The 26614-nt window shown below is 37.1% G+C and overlaps 1 protein-coding gene and 1 long non-coding RNA gene across 12 annotated transcripts in view; one reads left to right on the top strand and one right to left on the bottom strand.

Moving 5' to 3' along the window:
- Positions 1-26614, top strand: part of RAD51B (RAD51 paralog B) — a 289276-nt gene that overhangs the window by 143692 nt on the left and 118970 nt on the right. For all 7 annotated transcript variants that reach the window (XM_039326853.1, XM_039326857.1, XM_039326856.1 and 4 more), the window contains 2 exons: positions 2568-2686; positions 25197-25275. In XM_039326853.1, the coding sequence (XP_039182787.1) occupies positions 2568-2686; positions 25197-25275 (198 nt within the window). The remainder of the gene's footprint in view (positions 1-2567; positions 2687-25196; positions 25276-26614) is intronic.
- Positions 1-26614, bottom strand: part of LOC120300613 — a 119085-nt gene that overhangs the window by 52672 nt on the left and 39799 nt on the right. The window lies entirely within an intron of this gene.

The raw sequence follows: 26614 nt of genomic DNA, 5'->3' as shown, positions 1-26614 counted from the left end.
GCAGTTGTCCATGCTGGTACTATTATAGCCTGGTACAACAAGGTTTTACCACTCAGACATGAGGGCAGAGTAATTATTTTCTTTGTAATCATTGTGTCCTTGAACCTAGTTCTGTCTACTAAAGGGTACCTGTTGACATCATTGGGTGTGTAGCGGAATGTGTTATTGAATTAAGAGTAATAATCTACTTCCTCTATTTCTATGCTGTAAATTAATGATTTTCTAATGATTTTGTGGTCAGTTTACAATTTCTAGAGGCAAACAAAGTCATTATCAAAAGCCAACATGAGTTTGTCAAAAACAGATCATGCCAGACAAATCAAATCTTTGATCAGGTGACAAAAATAGTGGACCAGAGGAATGCTGTGGATGTAACTTACTTGGAATTCAGTAGGGCATTTGATAAAGTAGACCACAACCTACTACTTGATAAGATAGAAAAATGTGGGTTAGACACCAGATGGATTTGTAGCTAGCTGACTGGCCGTACTCAGCTTGTAGTCCTCAATGGAACTGAATCTACATGGAGGGAAACATGTAGTGGAGTGCTCCAGGGCTCTACAACATCTTCATCAATGATTTGGATGAGTGCATAGATGGGGAACTCATCAAATTTGCAGATGACACCAAACTGGCAGGAATAGCCAACAGTCCCGAAGATAGGCTTAAGATACAGAAGGATCTTGACAGACTTGAACATTGGGTGCTATTTAACAAAATGAAATTCAATGGTGAAAAAAGTAAGGTTCTACATTTAGACAAGAAAAACCAAATGAACAGGTACAGTATAGGTGGTACCATACTCAATAGTAGTAACTGTGAGAGGAATATGAGCCAGCAGTGTGCTGCAGTTGTCAAAAAAGCCAACACAGTGCTAGGCTGCATTAACAGAGGGATAGAATCAAGGTCATGTGAAGTGTTAATATAACTTTATAACATCTTGGTAAGGCCACACTTCGAATATTATCCAGTTTCGGTCACCACAATGTAAAAAAGATGTTGCTACTCTAGAAAGAATACAGAGAAGAGCAACAAAGATGAATTGGGTATATCTAGATTAATGAAGAGAAGGACTAGGGGTGACATGATAGCAGTGTTTCAATATCTCAGGGATTGCCACAAAGAAGAGGGAGTCAAGCTATTCTCCAAAGAACCTAAAGGCAGGACAAGAAGCAATGGATGAAAACTAATCAAAGAGGGAAGCAACCTAGAACTAAGAAGAAATTTCCTGACAGAACAATTAATCAGTGGCATTGTGAATGCTCCAACACAGGAAGTTTTTAAGAAGAGACAGGACAACCATTTGTCTGAAATGGTATAGGGTTTCCTGCCTGAGCAGAGAGTTGGACTAGAAGACCTCCAAGGTCCCTTCCAACTCTATTATTATTATTATTTAATTATTAAATCATTTGTTTACTGAGCAAAACTTTATTTATTGGGCAAAATCATGCTAATTGCAAGCAATTGGTGTTGGGCTACTAATTCATAACTCGGCAGGTTATCATCTGAATGCTGAAGTGGAATAGCAAACCAGGTTGGTATAGTTATCAAAGGCACCAAGCTAGAAACTGGAAGACTTTTGAGCCTGATCAAGTCATAAGGAGTCAAGACTAACTTGAAGGCAAGAAATGAAGAAAGAAAGGAATGGAATAGAATAAATACCTAATGTGGAATTTTTCAACTTAATAACAAAACAATTGCCTACAGCTTTTCTCATAGTTTTAGACAATAAATTTGTCATAAATTTAAATACTAAAAGCAGAAATTACATGTTTTCTTAGGATCATTTCAAATCCATTTTTAGCCATAGAAATTCACTTACTGACTTTGTGTGAGTTACTGTCTCTTAGACTAAGTTATTCCAGAGGGCTGCTGCTATGGGTATAAAATGAAGAGTGATTCTCATGAGAATTGTCTTGCACTCATGGAAGAAATCCTGGTATAAATCTAACAAAATAAATATAAATAACTCCAGATAGGACATAAAATTTCTTCACTGCAGAGAAATGGATTAGCCGTGATAAATGCAAGGGAAAAATATTATTTATTTCGGGGTACAATATATTAATCATAGATCTTATTATATTTGAACCAGGTCTTTTTCAGACTCTCTGTTCCTTGCAATATTACCAAAGAGTTTGAAATTTGTTCTAATATATATTACTGTCCTCTGTATTTTAGTGGAACACATGGGTGCAAGCTTCTTCTGTCTGGTGTGATATATAAAAATTGTGATAAGTGTAAGAATTAGTACATGGATACCAATCCTTTAAAACAGGAGTGTCAAACTGCTGGCCTGCAGGCCGGACGCGTCATGAGGAAACCGCGCCTACCCCATTGCCGGCAATGGGGAAAAAGCTCTGATATGTCACACGACGTCACATGATGTCACGAGTTTGACATTAAAATATTGTTATAGACAATATTAGCAGCTGTCTATAACAAACATAGTTATATTATATATCGCCTTTTTTAGTTCATTGTGAGTTTTTTTACACTTAAACTATAAATTTAACTTCAGTTTCAAAAACATAACATTAATATTTGTATCATTTTTTTTATTCTAGGATCTTCTAGAAATGGAGATGGGGATTCTGGCTACGTGACTGCGGCATTGGGGAACACATGGAGTCATTGCGTCAATACAAGACTCATTTTACAGTATTTCAATTCAAAAACAAGACAGGTGAGGAACCAAAGGAGGCGTATTATTTCTACTGTCAAATCTGATAAACTATGTGGTCAAATTGGTCTGTTTTGCTGAAAAAAATTACTCTAGTTTGTAATTCGCAATTGGAAGGTAGAAGCAGGGAGGTTTCCCAAATCAAAAATTCTTGTCTATTATATCTACTTTCCCTCCCGAATTAAATTGTTGCTGGAACATTAACTTCAGAACTAAATATTAGGCAAAAAAAATTGGGTTAAAGCAAAATGTCCTAAAGGTTCTTTTTCATGAAGCAACTGAACTTTCTTTTTTCTCTTTGAAGACATTTCACTTCTCATCCAATAAGCTTCTTCAGCTCTGATGGAATGGTAGGGAATGGAAGGATCCATTCAGAGCTGAAGAAGCTTCTTGGATGAGAAGCAAAACATCTTCAAAGAGAAAAAAGTAAGTCCAGTTGCCTCACAAAAAACATTTTTGGACAACTTTGACCTGGATATATGTAAGTACTGAAGAGGAAAAAGAGGTAGAGAAAAACTATGGGTCTCTGTATTTATGCCCCAGCCTGTGGTTGTGCAGTTCCTCACTCTTTACAAGTTAAGATATAACTTCTGAATGAAAAACTTTTTTTATTGAGGGACACTACCAATGTGATTAAACCCTGATTTATAGGGTTCCAAGCTGGGCAGATGCAGAAAGGACTGGGAGAAGTCACAAAATCTGAACACGCTGCATTCATGTTGCCTTTTCATTCAAGTAATATAAAAATCAGAAAATTGTCCCTGATTGTCCCGCGCATTATAGCCTAGCAATTTTCCACTCTAGATAAATATTGAGCCCTGTTAAAGCAAGCAACAAATTCCCTGGTGTACCCATGCCAGACATAACTTTCCGGTGCTCTTGGTTACAGACCAGCTGGTTTTGCTCTTGTCTGATTACTGCTGTATAAATAGCATTCCAGCATTCTGTCATAAAACTATACTTTTGAATAGTGGTAACTGGAGAATAGGTTATATTAAATATTAAAAGAAAGAATGTATAAATTGTGCATCTGAGTCCTTTAAATTCTGAAAGACCTAATATTAGAGAAAATGCCATACTTACTGGGGTTACAACTGTTTATTCCTATCTCTGGGGTGAAATATATGCAATCAGTTATTTTAGAATGAACAAACTGATAAAAATGGGAGAGAAGATAGAAGCATTCAGTGTAATGTTTACAAAAAGACATACCGTAATGTTTCTATCTTTTAATTTTTATAATTTTATTTTTATTAAAATAAATATATACTTACTAGTATATTAATTAATATAAAGCACTTATATTAGTACACAGTTGAATTTACCACAATTTTTAATGAACATTTATTCTTGCACCGTATTATAGAGCAAAGACTAGTTGTAATGGGCAGTTGAAGCTGAATAATAATGATGCAAATAACTATATAAAATATTTTAAAATTTTAAAGATTGTTTTAAGGGTTTGCTTGGAATTGTGAAAAGCTCTTAGAATGTTGCTTGAAGGTGCTTTGATTAAGACTGGGATGTATTTAAGAGTCTTTAGAACCTATTCATAAGAAAAGATTATTTTGTAAATACTAATATGGGGTATGCAGAAAATGAATTTTAGAAAGGAAAAGAATTCTGCATTAACTTTCTCTTATGCTGAATACAGTCTGGATAGCAGTGACAAATTTGTGAGTGTTTACTAGAAAGCATTTGGACCAGGTATAAAAAAACTGAGATAATGCCAGGCCACATAATGATTCCTATTTTTCTTTAACACTATGATTCCAACTTACATTGAAGAGTCTCTGTTAGATTCTAAGTGTACACACCCCACATGTTCTGAAGTACCTTTATTGAATCAAATTGCAAGCACTACATAAATACAACAATTAGAGCAGTGGTGGCGAACCTGTGGCACACATGCCAGAGGCGGCACTCAGAGCCCTCTCTGTGGGCACATGCACTGTCACCCCAGCCCTGCCTCCCCTCGCAGCCCCTTCCTCGCCAGCAGCCCCCAGAGGAGAATCGCCCCCGGGCACGGTCCATGCAGAGCAGCACATCGAAAGATATGGCAGCCGGGCAGCAGGGGCAAGACTCTGCCCTTGTGCCCCATTGCACGCAGATGATGCGTGGTGCGGGTGAAAGGCGTGGCCACCATGGTGCTGCAGGACTACCTGGGCAATCTGTGGCGGGCCATGGAGGCGGTGGGTGGTCCTGTGGGCGAACGGGGTGGAAGGTGGAGTAGGGGGGGTGGGCGGGGTGGTTTTTGGGCACTCACTCTCTAAAAGATTCGCCATCACTGAATTAGAGCCAGTTTGGTCTAGTGGTTGAGGCACCAGGCTAGAAACCAGGAGACTGTGAATTCTAGTGCCACCTTAGCCATGAAAGCCAGTTAGGTGATTTTGGGCCAGACACTCTCTCCCAGCTCAATTCACCTCACAGGGTTGTTGTGGGGAAAACAGGAGGAGGAAAGTATATGTTTGCCATCTTGAGTTATTTGTAAAAATAATAAAAGGCAGGATATAAATAAATAAAAATAAATACTGAGCTCAATATTGTTGCAGTCTTAACTGATTATCCAAATCTGCTAGTTTTCAAAAATGCAAGTTTTTGAAAACTTCCACATGGATAAGGTAATAGTGAAAAAGCAGCTGTATGTGGTTTTCGATATATCTATTGTTCAAATTTCCAACATGAAAATGCCATAACACATTTAGATATTTGAGATACAATCCTATGTATCAGCATCCCATCTCATAATTCTCAGAAAGCAACTGTAGCTGTTGCCAAATGGGGATGATAGTAGTTGTAGGCCTACAAAGAAGAAAATCCTACAGAGTCTGATCAGGTTTTCTGGATTGTACATGCATAAAATTATAGCAGCTTCATCTGTGACACTAGATCTGTTTGTTTACTTATTTTTTATCCTGCTTTTATTTTTGGTCAACTCAATTGGCGTATAGTTCAGTGAATTGGGTGCAACAGACAACAACCACAAAAATCCAGTTCACCATTTAACAGATGTTTGGGTTTACTTCAGGTCAATTCCTTTCCACGAAAATTAATATTTCCTAAATTTGAAATTACTATTTCAATAAAAACTAAGAAGGTAGTGCTAATGAGTTGATTTATTGGGAAAAGTTATAGCTTTGTTACATTTGGACCATTAACTTTTACAAGCAAAACTCTCATTAGAAAGATAAATACTTCCTTGCTTATCAGATAACTCTATGCTTATACTGTTTTAATTTGAATTCCTTTCCTTTCATTATGAGTCAAAACCACACCAGTAGGTCTGCTTAATGTTTTGATATTCCTGATTCAGAAATTCTGTTTACCAATTCAGTAATTGCTGCCCTGTTCAATCTATTATCCCGTGGTCTTCCTTCCCATTGGCATGTTTTTACGTGAAAGAGCGGAGATGTCAAAGTGCCCTTGACATTCTAAACAATCTGAAAAGATATTACAGTATTTTTAAATTAGAATAAAGTAAAAGAATCACAGAGTATATAAATTGAAGGAACTCTATCTAAATTCCTGACATCTGATAAAAAGTATCTTGCTGTTCTAGGCTAAGTATTCTACCTACTTATAAAACTGTTATTGTCAGAAGATTTGTCCTCAATATTTTGGACCCTCTTCTTTTTTTAAAATGGTTATCTGGTCCTTGTCCTGGTCTTGGTTTCTACGAAGAAAAGATCTGGCCTTCTTGCTTGGGATCACCTTATAGGTATTTGAATTTTCTAGCCTTCTCTTTTGCAAGCTAAATGTGCCCAGTTCCTTTATATGTGTCCAGTTTCCTTAGCCCAGCTTTATAGGCATGATTTGTAGAGCACTTAGCATCTTTGTAGTTCTCCTCTGATGTCCCTTTAGCTTCTTTTAAAACATAATGTCATCAATTGAACAGAGTGGTCCAACTGCTATCTAACCAGAGCAAAGAACATTAGAACTATTACTTCCTGCAATCTGAATGCAATGCTTCTGTTAATACAGCCTAAGATCGCACCAAACATTTTAGCAACTGTAACATACTGCATGTACATATTCATATAGGGGTCTAGTACTTCTATAATGTTCTCACAAGTGTTACCAAACCAGTTTTCCCAATTCTGTATCTCTGTCTGAATTTATCCTACCCAGATAGCGCTGAATGTCATTCAGTTAGATTTGGCCCCTTGTTAAAGAATAGTAATGTTGCCCTTCCAATTCATTTATAAAGATGCTAAATATCACTGGGTGTGGATGCAGCTGAGGATGATGTAATAAATAATAAAGTTCATTTATATTTAAGAATATATTGTTTTTCCACTTCTGTTTTTCTGAGCAAGGAACATTTCAGGGCCCATGATTTTTCTTGCCAATTTGGAACACCAACTCTTACTTTTTGCTCATTTGTTGGCTATATCACACTCTTCAAATTTTCCTTTGCTTTTTCTTGCTAGGTGGATCCACAAACAGAATATTGATGGCATAATAATAAACAACTACACTTGATGTACTGTAGTTCTATCAATAAATACAGCTAAGGTTTACAGATTTTATTGAGTCAAATATACAATCGAGTAAATTTTAGGGTTAAATATAAATCAGAAGAAAACAAAAATAATGGCTTCAGTAAAATAAAATACCTGAACCAAACGTTATACTAGCAGGAAAGGAAGAATAGAGATACAACAAATACTTGAATTGTATTTTGAATAATATACTGAAGTATAGTAGAAAAGAAGCAGCAGAATTGAACAGAGAACAATAGGTTTGGGCTAATGTCTTATGCTCTGATGTCTTGCAAAGTGTTTTGTGGAAGTATATACAATGATCTGATTAACAATGAGGAAAATAAAGGTTTTGAAATGTGGATTTATAGACAATAAAATTGATTGAATGTATAGAAAATGAGACAGTCCTTCAAACAGTGGACAAAACTATAGAAAGTATGAACATCTTTAAGAAAAAGCAATAAGAATAATGAGGATATATTATATGAAACCAACATCCATCCACAACCCACTATTTCAATTAACTATACAAGTAAAGATTTTTGGGAATTGTGGTGCTGGAAGATAATACATATTCTAGCTGAAAAAAATCTATTCAGATGGTTTGGCAAAAATAAAGTTTTTGATTCAAACAAAAAGTGACCTAAAAACATAGAGTTAGAAGTGCTATGTCAGGGCTTTTCAACGTTTTCACCAATTGTACCACTTTTAGGATATGGCAATATTTGAGTACCACCTAGCAAGGTGTCAAAAACGTGATGACCAACACCCCCCCCCACTGTTCAAAGTTGCAATTGCACTGAAATAACTTATGAACATTTTTCACACTTATGACCATTGCAGCATGCCCAGGGTCATGTGATTTATATTTGGATGCTTGGCAACTGATTCATATTTATGATGGTCACAGTGTCCCGGGCTTATGTGATCCCCTTTTGCAACCTTTTGACAAGCAAAGTCAATGGCAGGGCTGCTGGTGGCCAAGTGCGAAGGTTGGACTTCCCTCCCTCCCTCCTTCCCTGACTCCCTCTTTCTCATTACCATCTCCTTCTGAAGAAAGAATTTGAAACACCCCCCCCCCCATATTTTCCATATATTCATTGAACAAGGAAAAGCCTCCAGAAACAGAAAAGACAAGCCGCTGAGGGAACTAGCTTAAAAAGGTGCATTCCCCTTTAAGAATTAGCTACTGGCTAGAAAGGAAAGCGGCACTTAAGGAATAAAAAAAATGTAGTAAGTACTAGCTGCTGGCTAAGGCAGCCTCCCCAAATGGCTCCATTCATAAGTAAAGGAATGCTACAGGCAAAATCCATTCAGGAGAAAAATACTTCAAAATCCCTTGCAGCAAAACTTACAGCTAACAGTACCATATCAATAGAAGCTAACATGAGACATCAGCCATCTGCCTAATAGAAATTGCCAAACACTCCTTAAGAACACAAAGCCCACATTGCACAAATCCCAGAACTTCAAAGTCACAAAAGCACATAAGAATCCTTCCACTCTCCATCTCCCTCCCTCCCTCCCTGTCCTCCAGCCAATGCTGCCTTTCTTCATTGCTGTCTTTCTTTATTCCTCTTGGAGGGGGACCCCTCCCCCACTGTGTTTCTTGCCTGTTTGTTGCTGCCAGCACAGGTGGCTGCCATAGAAGTTGTAGATCGGCTCATGGATGGCTTGCTTGATCTCCTCTCTCCCCACCCTCCTCCTTCTTTCCTTTTGGTGCAGTTAGAGCTGACTCCCCCTCCTCCTAAGGCTGACTCTTTTTTTTCTCTTTCCCTCTGTCACCCAAACTGCCTCTTTTTATAGCCTCTCCTGTCTCCACCCCCCTCCTTCTCCTTTCTCATCCGGGTGAGCCGGAAGTGAGCCTAGGGCCTTTGCCTCACCCCAGCCACTCTGCAGCTCCGGAGACTCTCTCATAGTAAGTCCTGCATTGCGCTGACTTGTTCCCTCCCCCACTACACTTAGCTGGGCAGGGCCGCATACCACCTGCTAATGTACCACAGGTGGTATGCGCACCACCAGTTGAAAAGCCCTGTGCTATGTGACTACTTGTGATAGAAGGCACTAAAAGAAAAAACTAAAATAAAATTGTAAATATTTCCACTTTGGGTTCCTCTGAAGTGAAATAAAATGTTTTTCTCCCAGAGAAATCTAGGGCACAATAAATATTAGCAGGAATGAATCTTACTATCATTTTTCCTTCAAATCCCAGACAACAAAAAATGGTCAAAGAGATGTTCTTATGTTGAGATGTGTGCAGTAAAAGTTGCCAAAGAACCTCTGAAAAAGATAAGAAACTTGTTTGCAGTTAGCCTAGGACACTTGTAAGTAAATAGCATATTTTTAAATACCGTAAATGCCGGCGTATAAGACGACTTCTGCGAGCGCTGAAATCGGCGCCAAAGACGGGGGTCGTCTTATACGCCGAGTCGTCTTATACGCCGGAAATACTGGTAGTTTCCGGCGTATAAGACGACGTTCTAGGAATGCAGCCCGGCTATAAAGACGGGGGTCGTCTTATACGCCGGGTCGCCTAATACGCCGGCATATACGATAAGTGGTAAAAATCCCTCAGATCCTTCATATATTTTAAAAAGAACTTGCAAGCTTTGTCTAAAACACTGACTCTGCAATAGGCAGTAAAACAAAGAGGAATGGTGAGGGTCTTCCCATCTTTAAATGTGATCTCCAGTTTTTCCCTTATGAATATTATTGGTTGTATTAAAAGAAGCAATATAATAATGAACTCTTGTGACATTAGATGAAAGGATTATCTGTCCTGTAGCTTAAGCCTTCCTATTAGTTTCTAAGCCTGTAACCCTACACCAATCCAAAACTGGACAGAATAATTAAACAGGATTTTTTAGTAAGGACAGGAAGATGTACTAGCTTGTCTATTCTCAATAAACAGAGAAGCATCTGCTTGATACTTACTAATTTGAGATAGTTGTCTCTCAACATGGTGGCTTCTAATGAGCTTCTTACTTGTAGTCATTAGTTGGTTTAATTGTTCAGTCGTGTCTTGGCAACTTTATAGGCAAGTGCTCTCCATGCTACTCTTTCAGTTGTTGGATGTTCATCTTTGTATCAGCTTTGATGGTATCAAACAGCAAGTTCTTTGCTCGCCCCTTCCTTCTTAACCCACTAACCATTCCTAGCATTATTGACTTCATTACTGACTTCACTAATGAATTTGCATGCATGACATGGCCAAAGCAAATCAGATGGCTTCTAGTGATGTTTCTGGTTTTATAGGATTCAGCACCTCTCTGCAGGTTTTTCTGACCATTCTTGGTATACACAATAATTTACGCCAGCACAACAGTTCAAAGATGTCAATTCTTCTTCAATCAGCCATTCTTAGTGCCCAGCTCTCACACCCATATATATTATAAGGAAGACTATTGCTCTAGCTTGCCTGCTTTTTGTATTTATATCAATATCTCTGCTTTTTCATACCTTACTCATGTTAATCTTTGCAGTGTAGCCTAAGGTTATCCTGCATTTGATTTCCAGTGTAGAACTGCCATCTTGAACAATTTTTGATCCAAGGAAGATAAATTCACGAACTACATCACTTTCCTCCTTGTAGTCATAACTGAGGCTTAAATATTTCCAAATGGGTTTTTCCTCCCTGATTTACCCGACACTGAATATTAATGGTTAATTAAATCCAAAATCTATGTAGAAACCCCTTCACTTTAGAAAAATGTACTACCTAGTATGAGAAAAATGTTATTCCAAATATTTTGCACTGAAGAAAGAGGTAAGATAACCTTTATTGTCATTTTTTAATATGACAATAGGTAGAAAGTTAGAATGCTGGGTGCTAGCACTAAATTAGCATTCTCCAACTTGGGTACCTTCATAAATGTGAAACAACTGCCAAAATTCCCAGCTTCTGGTAATTGGTGTTCATACAAGAGCTATACAAGTTGGAAAAGACTATACTAAACCATTGCTAAATAGTCTTGTGCACAATTTATGTAGCAGCTGTTTTTCAAAAGGCATCCATCCCTCTTTACAGTTATGTGTGGGATGCATGTGCAAATCAGCCACTGTCAGATCATTAAAGAATGCTTGGATTTATGCCCTACCCTACTCTGCTTTCTAGCAGCTTTTAGAAAGAAAAAAATATTTACATTATTTGAGTGTCTCTTTGCTATTAAGGACCCAGATATCTTTTATAAGATATCTCTTATTAATTAGAAACTATGATATAATATGATATATGATACATGATGACATACGTCATAAATTCAGTTTTCCAATTATTTTTATTAATGTTTTTGCAATTTATATCACACTTTACAAGGCACTGAAACACTAGTTTGGTAGGCATTACAGTATTTTATCTCAATGAGAAAATCAATAAATTTATTTTATTAAGAATATTTAAATTTAATTTTAAAATGCAAAATATTATCAAGTGCACAAAAAACAATTAAAACATTAACATGAAGATTCTGAGAGTTAGAATTCAAAGCATCTAGAGGGCAGTTGCAATCTGTGAATTACATAGTGTCTCCTTTTTTCCATTTTGTCTCCCCAAAATCCATAGAGAGGTTGGGACCAAACAATTCTTACCCTTCTTGGTTATGGAGATTTTGGAGGCATTTTATGGGTAATAGGAATACCATAAATCAGTGGTTCTCAACCTTTCTAATGACGCGACCCCATAATACAGTTCCCCATGTTGTGGTGACCCCCAACCACTTATACATCACTGGGTGCCAGGGGCATGGCCAAAGAAAAGGGGAAAAAATGGCAGACAGCCTTGTTTGGCGACCCCCGTGAAATGGTCGTTCGACCGCAAATGGGGTCCCGACCCACAGGTTGAGAACCACTGCCTTAAATCCATGCAAGTCTAGAGGTTCCATGGTGCCCTTAAAAACGTTGACAACTTAAACAAAATTAGACCAATTATTTTTGTTTGAGAAAGGTGACTGTGTGGTGCAAAACAGGAGCATCCATCCACTACAAAACTTTATGCACTAATTTTAACCTCTCAAAAGCCCCCAGGTCCAACAGATTCATCAGTGAACAGAGCTATATGAAAATGGCTTGTTCTATGTAACCTCCAGATGAGAGAGAACGAAGGATTGCGACTATAACAGAGTACCGATCTTTGATGTAGAGTTTTATCAGTGGTGGATCCCACCCTGTAGAAGACTGTGCCCTTAAAGATTTGTTAGGTCTTACAATTTAGAGATAGACAATGTGTTCATGAGTTCCTCTACCTCTGGAAATGAGAATTAAATTTGTGTCATTCAATATTGATGGTAGTGTAATTCAGATGTTTGGATAGTTTATAAAGCAGTTTATGTAGTTATAAAAGAACCTGTGGAACAGAAAGAACTCATGTGCAGGTCAAAGGCTAAGAGAAAGAACAAGACCTCAGCCTCACTGACAGAGTACATTCTAGAAAACATCAAAGCAAGAACATATTTCTATCTTTCAGACCGTCCTGGCAAGGTTGCTAAAAAAAAAAAAAGATTATAGTTTGTTAAAAACTACAGAAAGGTGTAGGAGAGCCAATGGCATTGCACACATTCCTGGTAATTATCCAACCTAAGTTATAAGGTTATTTTCATTTTATAACTAAGCTTGAGTCTAGACTGGAGTGGAAATAGATAATCAATTTAACCTGAGAATGCCTAGTATTGAAATGCTGTCATCCTTTGTATCTATTGCCTTGCATAGAAAGAGCTCATCTAACCATTGTCCATAATATATGAGTCCAATATTGTTTTCCATTAATGATCTCCCAGTAGGGACTATTCTTTACCTCAAGAAATACTAGGTAGTTTCTTGTTAAAAGGACTATACTGTTAAAAAGAACGGGCTATTTATTTCTTTAGAATTTGGCTTGGTAGAGTGTTTTGCTTCTTCATCAGTATTTACAGTCACTGTCTGACATAAATATACATTGACAAATGAAAAACTCCCCTCCCCTCATTTGTTCTGTACTGTGGGGAATACTTGGCCTGGATTCTTTTACTTATCTTTTCCTTTTAATGTATTCCATTCAAGCTCTGAAATGTGTGTTTTTCACATTGCTGAGTTAATTTTTTTGTAATCATACAGAATGAGGGTTATGACTGAATTTTGGAAAACATCTTGTTCTATGCTAAAATCCTTTTGCAGGCAGTCCTGTGGGTAAAAATATTTGTACTGCGGTCTAGTGCTTGGAAGTTTTCTTGGCAAGAAACTAAGATCCACAACTTTCTACTTCAGAGTGTTATTAATGTAGGTTCGAGATGCATGTGTGTTTGACAGAGTTTCCATTATCCCTCACAAAGTGAAATAGAGACATGCTAATATATTGTGTTTTTATATCCATTCCCGTAAATGTTAACTTATCACATGAAAACTGCCACAGACATGCAGGTTGAGGGAGAAAAAATGAAAAATTATATATTAAAATTTATGAGCTAGAAGTCAAAAACAAAGAAACACAACAAATGGCGTGTTAATCTTATGAAGACAGAAGGACCTTAGAGAACAGGTATATGTATCTTTATATGTAATATAAATATAATATAATATTACATATGATTATATGTAATTATACAAATATGAACAAAAATATATTATAGTGGTATTTAATAATCATGAACTGAAGAGTATGCAGTTCTTCTGGCCAGTAGCCAAATGACATAAGAATAATACTTCTGGACTACAAAGGAGATGATGCCAGAGTCTTACTTGGTACTGTGGCTGTAAGATGTTTTGAACACGAAAAAGACATGGTAAGCACTCTTTGCACATGAAAAAGTCATGGTAACCAATCAGAAGTTGGATTGTTAACGTTGAAGAACAGAATGGCACACGTCCTTTGAAACTTCATAAAATATTGTGTGCCTTCCTGGGACTCCCTACCTGTCATTCTCCAGATATGTTTGGTCTTTAATTCCCAGAGCTTCTGGTCAGCATGAGGGAAACAATGCATCCAGACTGGCTGAATTATGCTGTGAGAAAATTAGGCTGCATTTTAAACCCAATGCAATTGCATTATATAAACATTACTATTATAAAGTGCTTGGAGAGTTAAGTTATTACCAGGAAAGAGCATTCTCAGTCAAAAAATATTGTAATCATTTTTGCAGTCTATACTGAGTGTTAATTTAAAGCAGTGGTTCTCAACCTGTGAGTCGGGACCCCATTTGGGGTTGAACGACCATTTTACGGGGGTCGCCAAACAACGCAGTCTGCCATTTTTTTCCCCTTTTCCTTAGCTGTGCTACTCCCTTTTATTCTATTGGCTTTTGAAAGCCAATAGAATAGACTCTCTTGAATAGAGTCTAATTCTATTGGCTTTCAAAAGCCAATAGGAATTGTCCAGGCTGTCTCTGCCTTGCTGAGCCCGCCAAAAGTCCCATTCTGCAAACGGTGCTGCACCAGTTGAGTAGTCCTCAACTTACGACCGGTTGAGTAGTCCTCGACTTATGACTGGTTGGGGGTCGCGGCATTAAAAAGGATGAGAACCACTGATTTAAAGGAAGGCAAGCATGGCAAAAAATGTCATTTTTTATCTGCAAGGAGAAACACTTCAGTAACTTATATTTTGTTTGTGTTGCTCTTCTTTATTCTGATCACTACCTGAAGTAGGGATAATTATATCTGGGCGGGATGTTTACTAAAGCACAAATGCAATCTATGTACTATTTTTATAATTAGATTGGATTTATGACTCACTTCTCATAAAGAGCCCCCAAACAGCCATCCAAACTGAGGTTTTATAAAGCTTTGAAGAGAGAAAATCCCTTCACAAGTAGCTTTCGTTGGTCAGGGTTTTCTCATAAGATGGGGTGATGTATGATACATTTAGATTGCTCTGTAAATAGTTTTATTTAATTGTGACCCATTAACCTGGTTTTACTTAAAAGCTTTTATTAAATGTACTTCTCTTCAGAGGGCTACAATTTCCATTGCAGCATGCAAAAATGAGTGTGTGGTTTTCTTATTTGGAGAGAAATTCTGACATGTTTTTCTGAGGTTAACAGTCCTAGACCACAAATACCTTTTTAACTATTTTATACGGAAGATATTCTATATTGTAATAGTCTTGACATAACATATCTTAGTCTTACATGTTGCCTATAAATCCCTCTGAAAGTCACCATATCTGTTTTCCAAAGAACAAAAATCAAATAAAATCTAGAAAAGTATTCTTTCAATCATATGGTTACTTTTATTCTATCTGTTTTGATACACCAGCTAGAGCAGGGTTCCAACCAGGGGTGCTCGCACCCCCAGAGGGTGCGAGCTGATATTCCAGGGGGGGCGAAAACTTGGGTTTTCAAAATTATAGTGTATATGCATAATTCGTTGCCATTATTTCAAACTTTTGTAAGGGGTGCAAGAATATATCAGAAGTGTTCTAGGGGTGTGGGGTATAGAAAAGGTTGGGAACCACTGAGCTAGAGGAAAAATATCCATATCATTCATCTTTTTTGTACAGTATAAGTTTATGTGGTTTAGATAAAACCAGTACTAATTAGCTAGTCTCTTCTTTCATTCTTCATTATTTACTGGAGATAGAAACCCAATGGACAATTTCTATTGCAGTAGTGAAGTGTTGCAGTGCTCCATGGGGAAGACTTTGGCATCTTTTCCTGGCAACTTGTCACTCTGTCACATTCAGTTATTTTAAAGGTGAATCTTAAATTCTATTGAATCTTGATGTCAAGTGATGTAGTAACTCTCAGAGAGGAGCAATCAATAAACATAGACCACTTCAGTAGATAAACAAAAAGTAGTACTTCTCTAACATCCATGTATGTTTGATGAACTTAACCGTCAATACAGTGAGATCATTGGATTAAGGTTCCATATGTGCTGTTTAGGGTTTGCACTTGCAATATGAAGAGGCCTTTTAATTTCTCAGGAACATAAATATAGCATTCATACTGCCAAAGGTGAGCTCTTAGAGATTTGGGGGAACATTTAGCAGCAAAGCACATTTCCAGGGAGGGCAAATAAAACTCGTATCTATCTTAGAGAGCTGCTGCTGCTTTGTGTCAGGTGTACTGAGCTAAATGAGAGAGTATGCTGTCTTGTCTTGAGACAGCTGCCTATTTTTATCTTAATGCCTAGTATTTGAATAATAGACTATAGATTCAGCATTTTTGTTGTTTTGCAGATAATTTCCTCTATTCCTGATATTATACTGATATAGTATTTTCTTTTCTTCTGTAAAAGAAAAGATGCAGATATACAGTGGAAGGTTCCTTAAATTGATGCAAACCCCAAGAATTTGTTTACCTTTGGTGGCCCTTCCCCCCCCCCTTGGTTTCTTGCTATACAATAAGCAGAGAGATTCTGACACACTGTAAGGATTGTATGTCCTACATAATTTGGCACAGAGGAAAAAAATGTTTGCCTAGCAATGGTTTTATTAGTCCATGAATCTAATTTAATATTTTAAGATAATTAATATCCTTTCTGAATGACATTTCCTTATTTCAGGGCATTTCTTTCTCCATTTTCAGCTATGTTCTTTTATACAAATGTAGTCACAAATAGATAGTTTGATTTGAAATTAAAGGCTAGCCAAAAAATTATCTCTGGATTCAACAATCCTGCACAACTAAGCCTCCAACCTTCCCTTTATAGGTGGTCAAAGTAGTTGCAGAAGATCCTGGAGGAAGCAGGTTATTTTGCCCTGTTTCAGTCATGTTTCAGGCCAGGATACAATGTAGAGACTCTTTTCCAGAGCTGTGATGGAGCCACCTTGACATTTTTCTGGACCAGCTGTGGGGGTTGGGAATGGAATCATGGTATTATCGTGGCTTTGCTCCTTTCTCTGTGGCCTCTTCCAGCCTGTGCTGACTGAGACAAGGGCGAAAGAGATTGTCTGTGGTCCTTCACTTCTGGGCTGCCTCAAGACCTGTCACTCTCATTTTTGTTTGTTTGTTTAACATTTACATAAAACCACTGGGTGCAGTTCAGAGTGTGGCATCAGAAATATGCTAAAGATATGAGTCAATATACTGATAATGAATCTGGTATCAGCAGTACACTGATGATATCCAACTATACATCTCATCCCCAGGCAGTCCAAGTGTTCTTTTCAATGTAGCGTGTCAATGTCTGAAGGCATTGGTGGGAAGATGAGGCTCAAGCACAATCCTGACAAAACCTAGTAGCTCTGGATGGTTGGGTTCCCTGATAACTGGAGAATCTACCTCTTTAGTCTTGGATGGGGCTGCACCTTCCTGTTTGAGACTGGTATGCAACTTGGGAGTAGTCTTGGATTCCTGCTCAAAGAAGCCCTTTACATAGATTCAGCTGGTGTGCCAATTTAAGCTTGTTCCTTGACTGGGAAGCCTTTCAGATAGTCCTTGACTTACAACCATAATGGAGTTTATGTCATAGCAGTTGAAGTCAAGGCACCCATGTGATCGATTCAATTTTATAATATTTTTTTTGCAGCAGTCATTAAGAGAATGCCACAGACAATAAGTGAGCCCACTGTGTACATTGGAAACCAGACCAAAAAAATGTCACAAGTCACAGTCATGAGACCATAAGAGATTGCAAACAGCTATAAATATGGACAAATTATTGAGTGCTCAAAATGTGATCACATGACTATGGAAATGCAGGGCATCTATTAGAATTTGGACTCCAGGTTCTAAGTATCTTTTGGACGGATCTATCACAACTTCTAACAGTCACAAAGCAACCAGTTGTATATAATATATAATATAATATAATAGTAGTAAAGTTGGAAGGGACCTTGGAGGTCATCTAGTCCAATCCCCTGCTCAGGCAGGAAACCCTACACCATTTTGGATAAATGGCTGTCCAGTCTCTTCTTAAAAACTTCCAGTGTTGGAGCATTTACTGCTTCTGGAGCCAGGCTGTTCCACTGATTAATTGTTCTCACTGTCAGGAAGTTTCTCCTTAGTTCTAGGTTGCTTCTCTCCTTGATTAGTTTCCACCCGTTGCTTCTTGTCCTGCCTTCAGGTGCTTTGGAAAATAGCTTGACTCCCTCTTCTTTATGGCAGCCCCTGAGATATTGGAATACTGCTATCATGTCCCCTTGTAAGTCCCCTTGTAAGTCCCCTTGTACTCCTTGTAAGTCAAGGAGTAGTCATTCCACAGCTGGGCTGCAATGTAGTCTGCATGAGGCTGTCTTGAAGATCACCCAGAGGCTACAACTGGTCCATAATGCAGTGACATGGATAGTGATGGTTTCTGGTGAGCTTCTCGGTAAAAAAAATAAGGTTCTAATTATTATCTATAAAACCATTCATGGCATTAAGTTTGGTTATTTGAGGGACTACCTATTTTCCATAGTTTCTACCATTCAATAAGATCAGGTAGAGTGCACTTCCTCTGGATTTCAGAATGTAAGCTGTCCAGAGTAATTTGGATCCAGATAACTTCCGAAATAAATAAATAATGTGAACAGAATTCTGCACATCTCTTTGAGCAATTTACTTTGGATTAAGTGGCTTATAAATATATATTTTAATATTATTATTAATTTCAATAAATCATTGCTATATTGTATCATTTTAAGCTTCTTGTGTGATTTACTTTGGAAAACCTGTTTCTCATTCTTTGCCCATGTCTACTTCAGTGGGAGGTTGAATCTGCACAAAGCACACTCTGAACTTGTTCCACTCTAAATCAGAATTGGAGAATTGCTGATCTACAAATCAGAGCCAATCCAGAGGCATCTGTTCACCATCCCAGGCTCTTAAACTCTTGCTCTTTCTTTCTTGTCTTGCAGCAGCAAGTAAACTGCCTAAATCTGGCAATCATCCCACGGTTTCTTATTTCTTAACTGAGAACTTTTCTAAAAACTAAACAAAAAAAAACAGAGTATAGGCAAGAAACCCCAAGGTATTTATTACAAGCTAGAAAGTCTTGTAATTTTAAGAAGTGCGGAGATGTTGCTGAGTAGACATGACATAGACAACCACCTTTTTTGGAACTGTTTTTCTTAGAATTTGGTTATACGTGTGACCCAGCACTCTTCTTTCAATTTTATTATGCAGCACCTCGCATGTTTTATTTCATTCCTTTCCATCTAATGGTTCTCTCTTTGTTTTTTTATCTTGTCTCACCTCCGCATGGGAAGCACAGTTTTAGATTACTGCATACTGCTAATTAGCATCATTTCTGCCCAGTGGTAATTAGAAAGGAAGAGGAAGAAGACATCAAAGGGCAAATATACATTTCCATGTCTGTGTTGGCCTTTCTGTAGGCTGCTCTGTGAGAATCTGCTCTCTCAGATTCTGGAGGTCAAATGAAAAAGATTGTGGAAAAGAAGGAAACTGATTAGGGATATGATTCAAGGAAGAAAATAATCAAGGAAGATATGGATAGCAGAGATAGGAATAAAGAGAAAGAATTGCTTCCTTTATTACTTGCTGCAATAGATTACCCACAAAGGAATGTTACTCCAGACAGGGAAAAAATGTTCCTCCTCTCTACTTTAAATCTTTTGAAAGCTAAAAACAAAAACAACTTGGCATGATAATCCATCTTAGGAGAAAATGTGCAGCCAAAGGAAGTGGAACTATTATTTTTCCATTCAGATTTTTTTTTTAAAAAAGTATTACCTGTCATAATAGCAATAAAACGTAAACGTTTTCCTCACTAAAGTTACAAGAACTAGACTGGTGTTTCTCTTTTTCCTTTATTTAGCTACTGCTTCTGTCTTTCTGATTTGTGTTCTCTCTCTCTCTCTCTCTCTCTCTCTCTCTGTCTCTCTCTCTCTCTCTCTCTCTCACACACACACACACACACTCACACACACACACTCCCTCTGTCTCTCTGTCTCTCTCATTTAAGTTTGTATATTGTTGGAATTACTTACAAAATTCCAAGGCTTAAGGAACAAATTGCTCTCTTCACTCTCATCATTTCCACACCACCCCAATCCCCCACCCCAAATTGCTTATGGCTACAACAGCAGAATTGTATTTGCCTAGTTATTGTTTCATCTCTATATTAATGATAACATTGAGGCTTTTGCTGCTCCATACTTTCATCTACTATCTCTTGCTTTATTGCTCCATATCCTTTTCATATGTGGATGATGCAACCATTATCCCTACATTTAGAGTTGGTCTTTGCAGATGTTGTTTCTATTGTGATAGAAAATATCTTGAAATAAAGTAGTCAAAAACAAAACTTATGATATATTTCAGAAATCACTTCAAGTTTATTGAGCAAGTAAAATCCTCTAAATATTAGTAATTTATCTTTACTCCTTTACCTACTGTAGAAATCAAGCACAGAAATTATCTACAAGGATCTAAAAAATAGTATCTAGCTATTACTAATTTTGTAAACTGGCATAGAAATAATTTTATCCCAGCTGCCACAAAGTTATTCAGGGCCAAAGTTTTCTGTATGTTGCTTATATACCTGTGGATATATAAGAAGATCTCAGTCTTGGATTCCATGCAGTCTAATTTTTAAAAATCAAGAGCACTCATGCATTTGACCTTTACTAACCAAACCTGATTAAAATTGAGATGTATCTCTCTTGAGGTTTACACAAGAATATGCTGCTTAAGATCTTGAGCAAAACAAATATTCTGGGGAATCTCTTTGATTAATCTTACCCTGAATGATAGATTTGAATCTACTCTGCGAAGACAAAATGATCAAGATTTGATATATTTTTGTACTGATCCTAGGCTCTGATAAAACATTAGCAGAATTTAAGCAAAAGACCGAAGAGTTGGATGTTCAGACACATAGGTAGATTGCCCATCTTTATTACTGTAGAATCACCCCGTCCCTTTGGATTCTTGCTATTTGTTCAAGTATTTGGCATGTTCCACATAGCAGCTTTTTTTGTGGCCTGAGTCAATGCATTACCTTAAGAGGGTGGTAAACAGAAGATGCTACAATCTCCCATATGAAAATTGTACTTGTTCATGTCCAAGCATAGAGGTTGCATCTGTATCTGATATCTTATTAAAATCCCAATTGTATTCATATTGGAGGTAAGCATGCATGATCTCACTTTCCAGGAATTTTAATTGCCCTCATGATGAGATCACTGTTTTTTTTAATGACCAATTTTTCTCTCTATCAAAGACAATGACCAAATTTCTATCAGTAGCATTAGCCTACAGAAACCAGCTGGTACCTCCTCCTTAGTTTTGAGTGATTTTTTTATGTCATATTTCTGCATGCAATTTTGTTGTTCTGTACATTTTGATATATGTTGGTTTGGTTTCAGACTATAAAGCAATAAATAAATCAAAAAAGCCATAAAGCAATGAATAAACCCATTTGCTTTTTGCTATCACAATTGTCATTGAAATTAACTCAGCATGTGAAACTAGTATATAATTACAGTAGAAGAATGAACAATTGTCTATAAACATTTGCCAGTGAGGACTCTGACACCCATTTAACTTAATATTCTTTATGATGGAAATCAGCCATTTCAATGCTAAGTTCATAAACAATCTCAAGAGCAGGCATGGTTTTTGGTCTTGTTTCAGTCATTTATGTATTACAATTCTCTACCCTTTACCTGTCTTTGATCTACTTTTATAATGGTTTCATTCCATTTGAAACATATATGCTGTTACGGTTGAACTGATGGAACGGAAACTTGGACTTTGTGGATAGCATTGTTTGTTTTGTTTTAATTATACTATTAATTCTTAATCCTGTTCGTACATCTGAAGGTTTTATGTCTTAGTAAAAACTGTCCCATAAGATATCTTTAATAATACATGTCCTTTGTTGGTTTTGTTCATCTGAGCCGAAATAAAAAGTAAAGGCTTCTTTGAGTTGAACTCTACTTCTTGGCAACAATAAAGTAATGATTTGCCATAACTGCCTTTTCAGTCTAGTTTATACATATAAAATTATCCAGTGATAACCATCTTTTTGGTACTGTCTACTTATGCCTGTAGTTAAGTGCATATTTGAATGCTCCTCCAACACCAAAAATTCAGTTCAATTGTAAAGTTACTGTATACTGGTGGAGGGAGGGAGGGAGAGGAGAAATCTGTCTTATGTCTTCCTGCTTGACATCTTGGATGTCCATTCAGAAAGACATTTTTATATGCTGGAACTGTTTGTAATATTATTTTCCACATAGTTTGAAATGGTTTGTTAAAATTGTTCTTAATTATTTGTTTATATTTCACATTTCTAAATCGCCCATCTCCTTCAAAGAGGGACTCTGGGCGATGTACAATAAAACATTGAAATATTAACTATATAAAAAGCTAAAATGTTAGAGTTAAATTTTTGATTTAAAAATATAGATAGATAGATAGATAGATAGATAGATAGATAGATAGATAGATAGATGGATGGATGGATGGATGGATGGATGGATGGATGGATGGATGGATGGATGGACGGACCGATGGACGGACAGACAGACAGACAGACAGACAGACAGATAGATATTTTTTTGAGGAGGCAAAAATAACCTTGTAAAAAATTGGTTGACAAAGACAAAGGGAGGGCTCTCATGGCACTAACCAACCCCACAACTATGTGCTCCTTTGGCTCCCCACACAAGGCCGCAGAGCCATGTTTTTGGTTATATTTCTGAAAATGTAGTTGGATGCTTTTTCCTTTGGCAATAATCCAATTAATATAGGTACCTCTTTTCAAAAACTACTTGAATTTTTAAGAAGTGCAATAGCTACAATCCTCTTGCAGTCTTATTTGTATGGGGATGGCAACAAAATTATATCAATTAGTGTGACCTATCAAACAGAATATAGGTAGTTCTTGCTTAATGACCCTAATGAGAACTGAAATTTCTGTCACTATATAAAGCAGTCATTAGATGAAATATTATATGACTTAGTGACTGAAGTTGTGGTAGTCCCCAGTGCAGTTGTTAGGCTCTGCAACAGCCATAACTTCAAGGACCAGACTTAATTATCATTTGTTCAGCAGCATCATAACTTCAAACAGTTGCTGAATGAATGTTCATTAAGCGAGGACTACCTGTATTGCATGAGTTGTGTTTTTTCTTATCAATTCTAATAATACAATATCATTGCTATTAATCAGGGCTTAGAGGAATTCAAGAGTGTAATTGTCACAGTCAGAGCTAGGTGAAGAACAATTCATACAGAAAATAGAGCTTTTTGTTCAAGTCTTGTGAAAACTTCTGTAGGTAGAAGTACACTTATTTTATATCCCTGAAAGCACTGGTCACTGGTATGTGTTTGCCATTGCAAAAAGCTTCCCCAAACTAAAGACATTACAACACAATACAGTAAATAAAATAGTAATGTTATTACTATAGACAGTAATACAATACAATCACCAGAAGATTATTCAGTAGAAAACGTTGCAGAAAAATTATATTATATATTTGCACCCACTGTCCTCTTCTATAGATGATAAAAGAAGATAATATATCAGTTAGACCATATACATCTTCTTGGGTGCTTGCCAAGTACCGTGTCCTACCTGAATATTTACTTTAAAAAGCCTTTCAATTAAGGGAGGGGGCATACTGCAAACATAAGAGTTAGCTTCCAGCAAACCTTTTATTGCCAATAATGCTTCTGAGACTCAATTGGATCCAAAAAGCTGCAACCAGAACTGGACACAGTATCCCAAGTGGTCTTATCAAGGCAGTATATATTGCTACTAATGCTTCATGTGATCTTGATATTATTCCTCTGCTGATGCAGCCTAGGACTGCATTGGCTCTTTTGGGGGGGGGGCAGCTATAGCACACTGTTGGTTTATCTTTAAGGGATCTAGAACTTCTAGATCCCTCTCACAGTTACTACTATTAAGCCAGGTACTACCTATACCTGAGGTTCCCTAATCCCCGGGTCCTGGACCAGTACTGGGCCATGGCATGCCAGCAACCGGTCCGCACAAACAAGCAAAGCCTCATCCACAGGATGCAGGCAGCACCACACACTCTCCGGTCCATGGAAAAAACTTTCTCCACGTAACCGGTCCCTGATGCCCAAAAGGTTGGGGACCTCTGGCCTATACTATACCTGTGCATTTGGTTTTTCTTGCCTACATATAGAAATCTGACTTTTTTCATCATTGAATTTCATTTTGTTAGATAGCACCCAATGTTTAAGTCTGTCAAGATCCTTCTGTATCTTAAGCCTATCTTCTGGAGTGTTGGTTATTTTCCCCCAGCTTAGTGTTATCTGCAAATTTGATGAGTTTCCTTTCTATCCCCTCATCTAAATCATTTATGAAGATGCTAAAGAGTACTATGGTCTAAGACAGAGCTTGGGGTACCTTACTACATACTTCCTTCCATGTAGATGTAGCTCCATTACATACATAAAAATGAAGGCAGTACTATGGCCTGGTGTATATTCTTTATCTTTACAAAATGGGTATGACATCACTGTAATTGAAACAGAGTTCTGAAAGAGTGTGCTTTGGATCAGCAGCCTTGTTAAGTGGTAACCTTAGGGTTACAAAGTTAGAAATGCCACTGTGAAAACCACAGACTAGAAATTGCTTTCCAGTGTCTTTCCTTTTTTCCCCTGAGGCATAAATGAATCAGGAAATCTGCTTCACATTTGGAATGCATACACGTTTAGGAGAAATGGCAGCAATGAGCCTTTAGAATCTCATAAATTATCAACATCTCTCTGGAATTTCTAGATAGTTTAAAAGATAGGGACTGCTTTTATATGTTTGTCTTACTTTTATGTTAAAATATGGATTTTTGGCTACAAATGACTAGTGGTGATTCTAGATTCTTAACTATGAGAACACCCATATAGGATCTCATTGTACCATATTCTTTCTTGGTTTTCATCCTCATGCAGGGTTCGTTAAACACATACCCTGTTGTGTATTTCAGCGAAATAAACAAAAGTTTATATTAAGACAATGTGGAACTTTGGAAAGTTTGAATCAATAAATAGAACCTGAAGTAGGTTTTCATGAATGGTGGAACAAACTCTTTGTAGAGTATGAGAAAATGTATTAGTAGAGCTGTTTATCCAGCTGAGTTCCTCTGGACATCTTAATAATCACTATACCATATGAACTTTCATTTTGTTTTGTTTTTGCAGATCCTGGTTGCTAAGACCCCTATTGCTCCATTGACATCTTTCCTATACGTTATTGAAAATTCTGGTTTGGTTCTCCAAGGTAAGATAAAATGAGCTTTGTCTTACTGTAGGTCAGGGGTAGGCAACCTTGGCTCTTTTATGACTCATGGACTTCAACTCCCAGAATTCCTGAGCCAGCATGCATGGCTGGTTCAGGAATTCTGGGAGTTGAAGTCCACGAGTCATAAAAGAGCCAAGGTTGCCTACCCCTGCTGTAGGTAATGTGCTGAGGGAAGTAAGTGCTTAAAACTGCTTTCCCCAGCCTGGTACTCTCCACATGTTTAATTTGAGCTCCTGAATACAACAAAGCTATTTTCCAGAGAAAATGGGAGTTGGTTCAACCCTGGAAAGTGTCAGACTAAAGATTGTAAATCTTAGTTTAATCTAGTTCTTTTTAACTGAATTTAGTAATTTTTTCACAATATGAGGCAAGTCAATATTAGGCGTTTTATATTGATGTTTTCTGTATTCTTGTATTTATGGATGCTCCAGAAATGTTTGATGTTAACAAAAATAAATTTAACTGAGGCAATAGCCATTGCAATTCACTGAGAGTGAGTTGGGCAGCCATATAAATTTTCTTGAATAAATAAGTATCAGTGTATGATTGTATCAGGTATGATGAACAAGCTGTTGCTTTTACAATAATAGAGGATCATGTGTAAGAGTTTGCCTTGGAGAAGTGTCTTAGTGTTTCAGTGTTCAGAAAAAAAGTTGATTGTGTAATAATCTAAGTTTACTATCTAAATGTGGGATATACAGTATTTGATCTGAACTTTTGCTTTAAATGTTTTTCTGTTGTTTGTTTTCTATATGAATGAGTTACTGTAAATGTCAAAAATATATTTGCTGTCTGCTTTCAAAAATTTAACAAAATCACAGTTCTGTTGAATTATAAGTGGGTTGTTCAAATATTATTCACCCTTCAGCTTCATGCCAAATGAGCTTTGGGTTCCACATTTTACAAGTGGGATGTGATACCCAAAATAAAAGATCCTGTAACTGAACTCAGAATTTCCGACTATTTAGTCGAAATATCTATTTATGAGAAGAGCTGATTAAATAGATGATATATTTAAACAAATGTGAGATTCCTCTATTAAGATACTAGCTCATGCAGGTGTGGAGAAAAGCAGAACATTTTAGAGAGGCTGGTGTTAATGCTTGCTGCTAGAGGACAAGTCAATGACACTTTGGGCCTTTAGCCCTATCAAGTTACACAGCTAGTCACTATCCTTGAGTTGGCAGAAAAGTACACCTATGTGAAATTGACTATTCCCATTGCTAATCCCTATCCCTATCCTGTCTCACAAACTTCTGTCTCCCATCTGCCAGTCACCTGAATATCCTCCAAAATAATGTGTGACAAAAGCTTAACA

This window comes from Crotalus tigris, unplaced genomic scaffold (assembly GCF_016545835.1).
Source record: "Crotalus tigris isolate CLP2741 ecotype Arizona unplaced genomic scaffold, ASM1654583v1 scf7180000024346.1432988, whole genome shotgun sequence".
Lineage (NCBI taxonomy): Eukaryota > Metazoa > Chordata > Lepidosauria > Squamata > Viperidae > Crotalus > Crotalus tigris.
This window is presented reverse-complemented; position numbering and strand designations above follow the sequence as displayed.